We start from the raw sequence: 12,375 nt of genomic DNA on the forward strand, positions 1-12,375 counted from the left end.
CCATTGAACATTTCTAACCCTCTTCTCATATAGTCTAGATAGTACCAGTAGTACTCATAGTGACTAACTATGAAACAATGCTTAACATGACTCGGAAAAAATAAATAAAAGACTCATCGCTCGCCCTGTACATTAGCCACCATATATGCGAGCTGGAAATCGTTGGAAATTGAATCTAGATGACTTGCGTCTTAACTGACTATAGATATGAGATCAATGAATATGGTTGGTCGATGACTCGCACTACTTGCGAGCCCAGCGGTTGCTTTCATCGCCCTCTTCCCATTGGTGCTCAATGTAGCCAAGCTTCTTCTTGACACTTTGTACGGTCTCCTTGTCACCTGTGTTCTTGCCCATGTTGTCGCTTAGCTTGACGGCGGGGCGGCCGTTAGCGGTGGCGATCTTGATAACGATGTTCAGCGGCTTGGATTTTTGGCCGTCGGATTTATTCGTAAAGTCGTCTGTGAGAATCTTGTTAGTTCGTGTTTTCGTGGAGATATCGAGGTAGGTCCCTGTATAGTACGGGTATATGGGTAAAACGTACTAGTGAAGAAAGTTCCAACACCGAAGACAGGCTTGAAACCGGCTTCTTCGGCGATCACCTTGTATTCAAGGCAGTGCTCGATGTCTAATGAATCGGAAAAGACAATGGTCTTCGGGTCCTTGACTCCCTCTCTGTCGTAGAAGTCCCGCACCATCTTCACAAAGTATGTGGGGTCGCCAGAGTCCTGGCGGACGCCGGTGTAGACCTGGGCGTAGGTCTTGTTGGCGTGTTCGCCTTGCGCATCGTTGACCAAAGGAGCCGCGATTGGGGGTTTGGTAGTAGCCTCGCTCTGTACTGTGGACTCTGTCGTGGTGCCGGGTCCGGAGGCGGTCGTGGAGACTGCGCCGACACCTGCACTGGTAAAAGCAGGAATGGGTTTGCGGAAAGCGTCAAGGAAGGCGGGCGTGCCGAATGTGTCGGTGAGTGCAACACCCAGGACCTGATATGCGTTAGTTACTGGGGCCCGGACGATCCTAGGGCTGCGGACTCACTCCTTCACCAAAGCAACCAAGCCAGTAGCGCAGGGCCATCTCGTTCGCGTTCTCGTAGTCATCCGTGATGGCAGCGATGGTCATGTACCATTCATGGGCCACAGTGCCCACAGGCGCCACTCCGTACTTCATGGCAAAGTGGACGTTACTTGTGCCGGTAAACACTCCCTTCCATCCTTGCTTCTTTCCTTCCTCCGCAGCCTGCATCAATCCCTGCATGACCAGATCGTGGGTGTGGTAATCGCGCCGTCTTCGAGAACCGAACTCGGAAAATATGCAACCATTCTCCAACAAGGCACATCCTTTCCGGAATGCCTTGTCCTCCTGACAGCTGTAGTCCCAGTCCTTATCGGTGAACATGAAGTAGGCCTGACTTGTCAGAGCCAGCAGCGGGATCTCATACAAGATCGTTTCGACCCACAAACCCTTGATGACGTAGTTGACGTTGCCGAGATCATCCTCGCTGCCAGTATCCTGCTCCGGCGTAAAGTGAATCTCGATCTGTTCTGACGGCTTGAGCTTGAGGTTGGTCAGGTAGTCCAGGTAAGCGTTGTTGAAGTAGGGGCACCATTTCTTTAGGAACTCGATCTCCTCAGTCGTGACTCGGATATTTGCAATCGCTGATAAAACTCATTATCAGACTAGTCCAGATATCCGACACACAGTCGATTTACATACCATCCATCTGTGCCAGAAGCCATTTGTAAGCACCCCGCGTTAACTTCATATCCGGGGTGCGATTTGTGAAACCATATGTGACATCTACATTCAAGAGAATGGTTAGCCTGGCCCACAGAGCTTTTGAGAGCTATATCGGCGTCTTACAAACATCTGGGAAGTACTTGAGGACGGCGCATTGCATCGTCAATTTGTACAGATCCGTATCAAGCAACGAGAAAATACCCTCCGGGAGCGGAGGGGTATTATTTTGAGCCATGACGAGGTAGATTGGACCACACCGCGAGTGAAGGATAGAGCGCAGGAAGGAATTCCAAGCGAGGGACCGGAAGACAGGGACCAAAGGCGCGAGATAAGGAACAAGCAGGCAGACGAATTCGGAGGAAAGTACTCAGAAGAGAAATCTCCCATTGCGTCTCTGCGCGGGGGAATCACCGACTGCCTGACGCCGTTTGCACTGTTTGCACACTGGCTTTCGTCATCAGCAAATCGCCGGCCCACATCTTTTCTCTATATTGTGATCTCTAAATCTGATAGGGTTTGCTTTAACAGGACATTCTGGAGTCACTGCAAGAAGTACTTTAGAGATGGGATGTCATGGGTGGCGTTGGTTGTGCGCATTTCTTCATCCTCGCAGGAACCCCTCGGGGAACCCCTCCGTCTGGGTCTAGACTGACTGCATCCCACATGCACCATGCCAAGTCTGCAGGGTACGGATATCAGGATATAATTTAATCAGTTACAGAATATACATGTGTATATCAAGAGCTATTATAGCTATAAAAGATAGGATTTCCGCCAGAAACACTGGACATACGGTACAGCGTAGTTGCCGCCAGAGTTGTAAGGCAGAAATACCCCGCCCGTTTGCATAGAGACTGTGGCTGGAGCATGGCTTGATTTGATGAACAAAAAGGGATATGAAGGACCCGCCAGGTACTCCAAATATGTATATGAAGCTTAAGCCATTCCACATCTTAGTGAGCTACAAAAGCTTTGACAGCCAAGAGTCGCCTCATCTTTGGGTCTGACAGTTAGGATCGCCAATCTGTGGCTTGACTGTGTTGACTGTGGCTGAGACTCCGGGCCCGGAACATTCTAGATCCGGCAATCCTGTCGCTCCCTCCCTTCGGCGTCCCGTCGTTATCCCCGATCAATGCTTCTCTGCGCCACCATCTCAGCCTGTACATACTCATCATCGATTTCATCCGTTACGACATCGCGCCGAGTTACCGAATAGCCTGCAGCGGGCTGCGTCGCATTCTACACCTTGTTCAACGCGCATCCGGTCGCAGCCCGAAGGCCCCCCGATAGCGGCATCATATCAAGGCCCGTTACATATCGGGAACAACGACCAGTGAACGCGCAACATGTCGCAGGCTCAGGACGACCCGGCGGCCGTTTTGGAACTTTTCGTCCACGATGTGGCGAACCTTCCAGCTGAAATTAACCATCTGATGGAAGAAATCCAAGCCAAGGACAAGATCATCCAAGAATGCCGCACGACCATCAACTCCCGCGACACCAGTCTCCAGAAATTCATCCGCTTAAACGGCAGCTTGACGCCCAACCCGAAAGAAGAGCAATACGGCAAAGCCATAATACAGAACCTCGACAAGTCGCAACAGCTGCAAGATGAAAAGATCCAACTGAGCGAGAAAGCATGTGTTCTGCTGGACCGACACATCAGAAAACTGGACATCGCCATCCACAAGCTGCAAAGTAACGGCATGCTCTCGAACGACCCTCCTATCCCCTCCCTCTTCAACAACAAAGACCAATACCGCGACCCTCCCAAGATCTTCTTCCCCGATTCCACCGTCGAAAACTCCTCCTTTCCCTCTCCTCTCAATGGCACCTCCGCGAACGCCAATGTCATTTTAGGCGCCACCCAGAAACTCAACTCCTTGGGCCGGAACGCCGCCGCACTCGCGTTGAACTCGCCGACTGCAGCGCGAAGCTCCGCCCCAGCAACACCCTCGGGAACGATCCACTTCCAACGACAACAACGAGAATCCTCCGCCGGCGCAGTGGAAAACAAGCGCCGGCGCCTCAACGCTTCACTCGGAACACTCCCCGCAGCCTCGTCCAACCTCCGACAATCGTCTCTCGGCCCCGGTACACCCAAAGCCGGAACTCCGGCTTCAAGCCGAGCCGGCAGCGCAGGGCCGCGCTCAACAGCCTCCACCAAGAAAGCCGTAACCAAGAAAGTGGCCCCGCACCAACAACTCAAGAAGATCAAGGCCTCCGGACTCAACGGAAAGCACACGAAGCGATCATCCAGCGCAAGCGGCCGTCTCAAAGTCAGCGGGACAAAACAATCCCCCTCCGCTGCCGGAGGCGACGAAGACGAGGACGACTCCATGCTCAGCAGTGCCGATATCTCGGATTCCGAGAATGCCGACGAGGGTAGAAGAGACGAAGACATGGAAGACGAGGAAGAAGACGAAGGCAATGAAGATACCAAGGTGTATTGTACGTGTCGCAGCGTCAGCCATGGAGATATGGTTGCATGCGACAACGACAACTGCGAGTTTGAGTGGTTCCATTGGAAGTGTGTGGGCTTGACGAGAGAACCTGTTGGGAAGTGGTTCTGTCCGCAGTGTTCGGCGAAATTGCAAGCTTAGTTTGGTTCATATCACATAGTTATACCCCCCTTTCTCTTTTGTCTCCGTGTCAGGTGTATTATTATAATGACTATATAGGATGTTATGACGGCGTTTATCTTTGCAGTTCGAATCAATCCAGGATGCATTCGACTTCTGATTCAGTCTTATATTACTAAGTAGTGGTTTACCAGGCGCGAGCAAGCAGGTAGTAGTAATTGTAATAGTAGTTCTTTTCATCCAATAATAAACCACAACAGCCCATCCAAACAACCGATAGTACTATATACTACACCAGGAGAAACAACAGTCCAACAAAAACCCAAAATACTAGTTAGTAGTATATAGTAAATAGCTAATAAGTAGCACCAGGGAATTGTCAAACGGACATCCATCCATCCATCCATCCATCCATCCATCCAACCAATCAACTCAATCCCTTCCTTCAGTTCCCTTCCCACCCCTGCCCATGTCGCTTTTCCATCCTTTATTTCTTTCCCAGAAAAAAAAGAAATTATAATAAAAGCCCTAGAAAATTCTTTTGTTTTTAAGTTGCCCACATTGAGAAAAGAAGACCGTTGTTCCATGGCCGATCCCAATATCAGACGTGAACGCCATCGCTATGCAAACAAACATCATCTGGCGCATGCTGCGCTAATTGTATACAGGAATTGAGTGTGTGTGTGTGAGTATGAGGTGATAATGATGTGTGAGGTAGATAATAAAGGAAAAAAAAAAAATCAAAATCCGAGGGCCTTTTCGAGCCAGGGGTCAAAGTATTCGCAGCTCTCGGGACTGACAGCTCCGCCGGGAGCGCAGAGCTTGAAAACCGGACAGTTGCCGCAGGGTGCTTCGGTCATGCCGTTCTTGACTAGCCTGTCGTCGATGCCTGCGTCGTCGGTCCGGGGCTTGCGCGCTTGTTGGGATTTGACTTGTTCGGGGTTCTTGACGGATTTGTAGAATTCGCCGTTGTTCAGGGATACTAGCTTGTTGTCGTAGCAGAGCATCTCCAGGAGCTGCGTGATACTCTCTTCGCCCAGGCGGACTGGTGTGATGCCACTCTCGTTCACGGCGGCTGTTAATTGAGGTATGGTGGGGTAGCCCTGATACCCGGCTGGGAAGGGGAGGTATTCCTTTGGAGCGCCTTCTTGCTTGACAGCTACACCTCCGTCCGCGGTCTTCATGCGTTTGTTTCGAGGACCGTCCGAGGAGGGGGCCTCGTACCAGCTTTTCCGGCTCACGGAGTACTCGATAAAGCCGGCGACGCTGTTGATGAAGTTCTCGTCCAACACTCCGTCGGTAAACCAGGCTCCTCCAGTCACGTCCTCACTTGGGGCGAGGTTTGCCAACATGTACATCTTCCGGCTGGGGAATTTGACATTGTGAACGCTTTTGATGTAGCTTTTCGTTTCCAGGGACTTGAGGCAGCGATCGAGAATGGATTTGTGGAGGTTGGTGCGGTTGCCAATTGCGCGGACCCAGATACCGGATCGTCCTGTCGAATGGATGACATTGTAGACTAAACTCTCGTCGGGGCTTAGGTCTCGAAGTCTAAGCAGGAGGGTTAGTGGGGAGAGTTCCTAAGTCAAGTTCTTAACGACAAAAATCGCCCTACTTTTCAGCATCATCCCGCGAAATAATCTTCCAGGCTAAGCGGTCATTTTTGCCCTGGAGAAGCCGAAAGAGCTTCTGGTTGACGAGCGACTGGGCGCAGCTCAAGAGAAGGGCGAGGTCATTCTTGGGGACAATGTTCAGACCCAAAAGATCCTGCTGATAGAACAAATGTTCGGAAGGGAACTGGTTGACACAGGCGTCGTAAAGTCGAGAGGCCAGTTCGTTGACCGAACTGCCTGACGGCCCCGCGGAGGCCATTTTCACGACGACGATTGTAGTGGAGTCGTTAACAGGAAACTATCACCGGACGGGCTCGTGAAGGGGCATGATCAAGAATGCATCCCAGGTCGGACGGTCGCTGCAGAAGCCGGGACAAAGCAATGCCCGGGGAGTTGGCAGGGAAAGCAGGCGCAAAGTTGACGGTCGTCGAGAGGGAGAATCGAGTTTCGCAGGCCGAAAAGAAGATGTTTTTGGCGGCTTTTCTTTCTCTTTGGGTTTAGCGGGGGAGTCACTTTGGCCCGGAAGGGTTTAGGGCCAGTCCTAGCTTTGACAGCCTGTGTCTGCCTTGTAGCCTTGCAGCCTTACTGCCTCATGATCTGTGCTGTGGCCTCAGGCTGGAACCCTGTCTCTCGGAAATTTCGAGAAGCTCCCGGCAAAAGAGAAGAAGCTCCGGTTTAACTGATCTGCCCGGTCCAGCTGCCCCCGTCTCTCACTTATTTCCCCAACTCACCACCACACTTCCATCCTTCCGCTTCTACATCATATACCCCTTGGAAGTTATACAGCATGGCTGACGCTCTGAAAGCTGAAGGCAACAAGGCCTTCTCCGCAAAGGACTATGCTACTGCGGTGTATGTATCTTTCTCCCCCGGTTTACCCCGCTTGCAAAAAGGTCTGGGAGGATCGAAGCCATGAACCGCAGCTGATTGGCCTATAGTGAAAAGTTCACCCAAGCTATCGAAATTGAGCCCTCAAACCACATTCTCTACTCTAACCGCTCGGCTGTTTACTCCGCGCAATCCCAATACGAGAAGGCTCTCGAGGATGCCAACAAGGCTACGGATCTGAAGGCGGACTGGTCGAAGGGATGGCTCCGCAAGGGTGCCGCTTACCGTGGTCTAGGCGACCTCTGTAAGTTGGGAGATGTGGTGCGGTGAGACTGTATCTGGGTTACTAATACGTGTGTAGTGGCTGCCCACGATGCGTACGAAGAGGCCCTCAAGCTCGAGCCTACCAACGAACAGGCCAAGACCGGTTTCAATGCTGTCAAGAGGGCTATCGAGGCGGAGGCCACGGCCGACGGTGTTACTGGTGACCCTATGGGAGGACTTGGTGGTATCTTCAACGACCCTCAGATGTATCAGAAGCTGGCCAGCAACCCCAAGACCTCCCCGCTCTTGGCCGACGCCGACTTCATGGCCAAGCTCCAGCGCATTCAGCAGAACCCCAACAGCGTTGGTCAGGAGATTCAAGACCCTCGCTTCCTGCAGGTCATGAGTGTGTTGCTGGGCATTGACATGAGCTTCGGCGCTCCCCCGGAGGGCGCTAGCTCTGCCGGTGCTGCCCCCGAGGCTGAGGAGGATGTGCCCATGCCTGATGCTCGCCCTGCCGCTGCTGAGAAGAAGAAGGAACCTGAACCGGCACCCGAGCCCGAGGCTGAGCCCGAGGACGAGGAGGCAATCGCCAAGAAGAAGGCCCAGGAAGCTGCTGACGCCGAGAAGAAGATTGGTAACGACTTCTATAAGAAGAAGCAGTTCGATGAGGCTATTGAGCACTACAACAAGGCCTGGGAGCTGCACAAGGACATTACGTACCTCAACAACCTTGGTGCTGCCAAGTTCGAGAAGGGTGACCTTCAGGGCGCCATCGAGACCTGCCAGAAGGCCGTCGAGGAGGGCCGTGAGCTCCGTGCCGACTTCAAGGCCCTTGCCAAGTAAGATACCTGTGGGTGTGATTACCGACGCGGTTACTAACTCAGTCGTCTACAGGGCTTTCGGAAGAATCGGTACTGCACACGAGAAGCTGGGCGACCTTGCTCAGGCCATCGAGTACTACCACAAGTCGCTCACTGAGCACCGCACACCCGATGTCCTGACTAAGCTGCGCAACGCCGAGAAGGCCAAGGCCAAGGCCGAGAAGGAGGCCTACATTGACCCCGCCGAGGCCGAGAAGGCCCGTGAACTGGGACAGAAGAAGTTCCAGGAGGCTGACTGGCCTGGTGCCGTCGAGGCCTTCTCCGAGATGGTCAAGCGGGCGCCCGAGGACCCCCGCGGTTACTCCAACCGTGCTGCCGCCCTCATCAAGCTGATGGCCTTCCCTCAGGCCGTTCAGGACTGCGACGAGGCCACCAAGCGTGACCCCAAGTTCATCCGCGCCTACATGCGCAAGGCTCAGGCCTTGATCGCCATGAAGGAGTACAACAAGGCCCTGGATGCCTGCACGGAAGCTTCCGAGCACGACGATGGCACCCACGCTCGTGAGATCGACCAGCAGCAGCAGAAGTGCCTGGAGGCTCAGTTCAGCGCCCGTGCCGGCGAGACCGAGCAGCAGACCATGGAGAGAATCCAGAACGACCCCGAGGTAAGCCATGACCATAACCAGAGAGCTTCAAGGATGTCTCGACTAACTCTTCCTAGATCATGTCCATCCTCCAAGACCCTGTCATGCAGAGCATTCTGCAACAGGCCAAGAGCGACCCTGCCGCTCTGCAGGAACACATGAAGAACGCCCAGGTGCGGATGAAGATCCAGAAGCTGATGGCGGCTGGTGTCATCCGTCTGGGACGGTGAGGAGCGAGCAGTATAAATGAAAGCCCACACATTCCTAGTAATGCAAATGAAGAAAAAGCGGACTGGATTGGCACGGCGATTAATTGATGTCTTTGTTTTTAACGGCGATTACGATGCATGTGTTTCTAGTGACATGAGATGACATCCGAATTGATTATATATCAGTTGCAAGTTGCAACGTTTGCTAAGACTCGACTAGTAGTAGTCTACCTAGAAAGTAAACCCCCATCCTAAAATAGGAGTTTAGTACTACTAATTGGAGACAGTAATAGTGACGGCGATGACCGAAATGCAAAATAGTACGTAGTAGACCGCCACGCCACATGCCTTCTCCCTCGCTTAATACTACAGCGAAGCCACATCAAGATTGCAGACAGGCCTTTTTTTTCTGGATCCAGATCTGGCTTTAGATCCGAATCGGCTAGCCGATATCCGTTCCAGTGATCAATTCAGAGCAGTATCATTATCTCTTTGACTAAAGTAGTAACTTAAACAGATGGTGGTGGGTAATCCCCGATCCCCGACGCGATCCAAATTCGAACCACTTTTCTTCCTTTTTCAGCGCACTCCAGCCACAACACCACACCACATCACACTAACCCATATCTTACGTTTGCCGACATAAGCTAAAGGCAGAAGAGAGATAGAATAACTCCGTAGATATCAATTCCGACTCTTCCGATGAAATCTATTCACATTCAATTGCACTGTACTACTATAGGCAAGATAATAACTACGAAGGTACTCCATACCTCTCCTTTCTTATTATAAATTCCCCAGCCACCTCCTCCCTCTCCATCGACACTTCTTCCAATGGTTGAGTTTATCCAGAGAGTAAATTCCGCGGTAGGCGAAACCTCGGACATAAGTGGTAGTTAGTCTACTAAGCTTGGTAACCCCACTGTTCGTTCCGAAGAACCCAGCCTCAGTTCCAGTTTTCAGTTTTCAGTTCCCAGCCACTCGTGAATTAAACCTCAAAAGGATAACTTGATTTGAGTTTCGTATTTGTTTGGGTTGGTTTTAACGAGTGCGTCGTCATCGGGTAGCATACATACCAGATAGATAGATAGATAGATAGATAGATAGATAGAAATATAGATAATTTAGTTTAGATAGTATACAAAATTTGTTGACTCTTTGTAAGTAGATAAATAGTAGTAGTGGTGGTGGTGGTGGTGGTGGTGGTGGTGGTGGTATATCTCCTTTATCTCCAATCGGACCCGAAAGGAATCGTCTGATATCCACTACGTAGTCACCAATGTAGTAGTATGTGGGACAAATCCGCAGTGAGATTACATTGTGGCAAAATTCGTTTTTCCTTTTCTTTTCTTCTCCGCCCATCCGTTCATCCATCAAGTCTGGGTCCGTGCCGTTTTTTGTTCATCGTTCGTTCGTTCCTGCTGTGGTACGTACGTAGTACTTTTTCAATTTTTACTGGGCAGCGGTCTGCCCACTTCTTCATTCCCTCTTTGGGTATGTGTGTGTGGCTGGTGAGAGAAAGGGAAATCCGCTGGGCTGAGCTGAGCTGTAGCTAGTACAATGTGGTTAGTCAAGTTTAATCATTGTGGAAGTCATTTCCGGATTGTTTGCTTTGCTTGTTTGTTTGTTAGTTGGGAATGTGGATGTAGATGTGGATTTAGGGTTGGGATTTCGTTTGGGATGGGGTTTGTAGTGCATGATAGTTATCATATTATTTGTTTATGAGTAAGTACTACGGAGTTACACTTATTGAGGGTGGCATCCTGTGTACTGTGTAGGTGGTGAGATTTGCATTACAGCCAAGTAGATAGGCCGATCGATGGTGGTGGTGGATTCCCGACACGGGCTGACAACAGTTAGTAGTTAGTTAGAGAAGTGAGTGAGAAAATTGCAGATCCGTTGGACAAAGACAACTTTCATGTCAAAGTTTTATCTAACTAACCGACTGCTTCTTTTTTCTTTTCTCAATTCAGATTGGATCTACGATGATTGCGTAGACAGGGTACAAGGGTTTGTTTCAATTTTTTTTTTTTTTTCTTTTTTTCGAGGTTGCTTTATTTTCTTTTCTTTTTGTTCCTGATTTATAATTGTATTATTTTAGTGTGCTGTAAGATAATAATAAATAAGTGCTGAATTGTGAAAGCGCTGTAGCCTGCCTGCATTATTATGTATACTTGCAGATTTGTTTTTTTCTTATTGTTGCAGCCTTGGAAAGGATAATGGGATAAATGGACAGTTCATTGCATGCCACGTGTAACAACACCTTGCCACTATTACTGCATGGGATAACGATGTTAGCGCTGATGATGATTAGAGGTTATACTTGACTAGGAAGGGGTTACGCATGCAGTGTAAACTTGGAAGGGAATCAATCCTAGTACTCTTAGTAGTTTAGTACTACTATTGTCGTTCTTTGGATATCGTAGTAGTACTCCTTACTAAAGAGGAGAGGGTATGGACCTTAGGGCTACCAACCAAAGTTGCAGTTAATATTCTCAGGTCAGAATTGACGAATAAGAACGAGCATGACTCGTGGCATTGGGACTGTAGTCAATATGTGCTGGTCAACACTAAGCCCTGGGAGGGTTAGAATTCCGGCTCTAGGATGGTTTAGTTAGCGAAGAAAGCCAAACCAAAGCCCGAAAGAAACTGCGAGAGAGAGGAGAACTTCGGAAATCAGAGGCAGAGGAACCCGCAGTTGTGGCGGAAAATCAAGAGGGGGGGGGGAAGAGGAGAGGAGAGAAAATCCCCATCGGTGGCGGTGCAGGGCACAATCCATAATGCCAATAGATCGTAGACCGGCGCCCACTAGTCGATCGCGCCGGGGATGGTCCGCTGCTTGACAGGATATCCATGGTAGATGGCGTTTCGGATCGTGCACTCTCGGCGGAGATACTTCTTGTTGTTCGTGTAGATAATTAACTGGGTGAAACTGAAGAATTTCTTTGATTGTTTGTTATCTCCCGATTGAATCGGGGAAAAAGATGGAATATGTCACTACCATCTGTATATAGTAGTACTTTTGTAAATAGTTGGAGATCTCCTGATCGGTTAGTACTTAAGGAGGAGTGAGACGGCGTACCGGGAATCTGGAAGGGGGCAGATGTGGGGAGAAGGGCTCACAGTAATGCAGATGCTGCCTCCACGAGAATTGGTCGCCTTGGATGCGATCGGCAGCCGTTCCCTTCTCGAAGATCCCTTTCTCTTTTTATTTTCTCGTCTTTGCTTTTTTTGGTGCTCTTGATGTCATGGCCACATCTGCCGCACAGATATTAATATTGATTCCTTGTCTTTTATTATTAAATGAAAACTGTCACAATTGAATCCAGGTTTCGCATCCCGAGTGGTACCGACATTAGGTCGTGCAGCCGTCACCGTTTCGAGTCCCTACAGTATTACTATGTGATATGATATGATGATATATCCCACCTAGGCAATAATAACAATAAAAATAATCGGAATTGCTGAAAGAGTCTAAATTTGTCTGGATCGACCAAGAATAGCAAAGTGGCCTTCACCAGCCACGATTCCTTTTCCCTTTCCTCATTTTCCCTGACGCAAGTGGCTAGAAAGTTGCTGTGACTTTTGCGAAACTCAATCCACTCACTCTCTTCCATCGTCCCGATCGATCATCTTCTCGTTTGTCTCCTCGGTATTCCCTTCCCTTCTTCCTC

The 12,375-nt window shown here is 50.1% G+C and overlaps 4 protein-coding genes across 4 annotated transcripts; 2 read left to right on the forward strand and 2 right to left on the reverse strand.

Moving 5' to 3' along the window:
- Window positions 1-5: 5 nt before the first annotated feature.
- BO85DRAFT_428579 (nicotinate phosphoribosyltransferase) lies at window positions 6-2,305 on the reverse strand. The gene is made up of 5 exons (XM_025658210.1): window positions 1,861-2,305; window positions 1,714-1,797; window positions 1,036-1,655; window positions 545-983; window positions 6-461 (listed from the first exon to the last, which is right to left on the reverse strand). Exons 1-5 carry the CDS (start codon window positions 1,970-1,972, stop codon window positions 244-246), a joined length of 1,473 nt encoding a protein of 490 aa, XP_025511862.1. The 5' UTR covers window positions 1,973-2,305; the 3' UTR covers window positions 6-243.
- A 582-nt stretch (window positions 2,306-2,887) lies between these two features.
- BO85DRAFT_452791 (putative PHD finger domain protein) lies at window positions 2,888-4,479 on the forward strand. The gene has a single exon (XM_025660907.1). It carries the CDS (start codon window positions 3,084-3,086, stop codon window positions 4,338-4,340), a length of 1,257 nt encoding a protein of 418 aa, XP_025511863.1. The 5' UTR covers window positions 2,888-3,083; the 3' UTR covers window positions 4,341-4,479.
- Window positions 4,480-5,059: 580 nt separating this feature from the next.
- BO85DRAFT_462602 (RPC34 RNA polymerase subunit family protein) lies at window positions 5,060-6,191 on the reverse strand (the record flags this gene model as incomplete). Its single annotated transcript, XM_025661857.1, has 2 exons — window positions 5,060-5,870; window positions 5,935-6,191. 2 exons carry the CDS (start codon window positions 6,189-6,191, stop codon window positions 5,060-5,062), a joined length of 1,068 nt encoding a protein of 355 aa, XP_025511864.1.
- A 698-nt stretch (window positions 6,192-6,889) lies between these two features.
- sti1 (Hsp90 cochaperone STI1) lies at window positions 6,890-9,102 on the forward strand. The gene is made up of 2 exons (XM_025654118.1): window positions 6,890-7,866; window positions 7,922-9,102. The coding sequence occupies exons 1-2, from the start codon at window positions 7,253-7,255 to the stop codon at window positions 8,652-8,654; spliced, it is 1,347 nt and encodes a 448-aa protein (XP_025511865.1). The 5' UTR covers window positions 6,890-7,252; the 3' UTR covers window positions 8,655-9,102.
- The last annotated feature ends 3,273 nt before the right edge of the window (window positions 9,103-12,375 follow it).

The sequence above is a fragment of the Aspergillus piperis genome, assembly GCF_003184755.1.
Source record: "Aspergillus piperis CBS 112811 unplaced genomic scaffold BO85scaffold_21, whole genome shotgun sequence".
Lineage (NCBI taxonomy): Eukaryota > Fungi > Ascomycota > Eurotiomycetes > Eurotiales > Aspergillaceae > Aspergillus > Aspergillus piperis.

Coding starts and splice junctions, on each gene's coding strand:
- BO85DRAFT_428579 (XM_025658210.1), bottom strand. CDS start 1,972: ATGGCTCAAAATAATACCCCTCCGCTCCCGGAGGGTATTTTCTCGTTG. Junction 1,798..1,860: donor CAAGTACTTCCCAGATGTTT/GTAAGACGCCGA, acceptor TCTTGAATGTAG/ATGTCACATATGGTTTCACA. Junction 1,656..1,713: donor GCTTCTGGCACAGATGGATG/GTATGTAAATCG, acceptor GAGTTTTATCAG/CGATTGCAAATATCCGAGTC.
- BO85DRAFT_452791 (XM_025660907.1), top strand. CDS start 3,084: ATGTCGCAGGCTCAGGACGACCCGGCGGCCGTTTTGGAACTTTTCGTC.
- sti1 (XM_025654118.1), top strand. CDS start 7,253: ATGGGAGGACTTGGTGGTATCTTCAACGACCCTCAGATGTATCAGAAG. Junction 7,867..7,921: donor GACTTCAAGGCCCTTGCCAA/GTAAGATACCTG, acceptor AGTCGTCTACAG/GGCTTTCGGAAGAATCGGTA.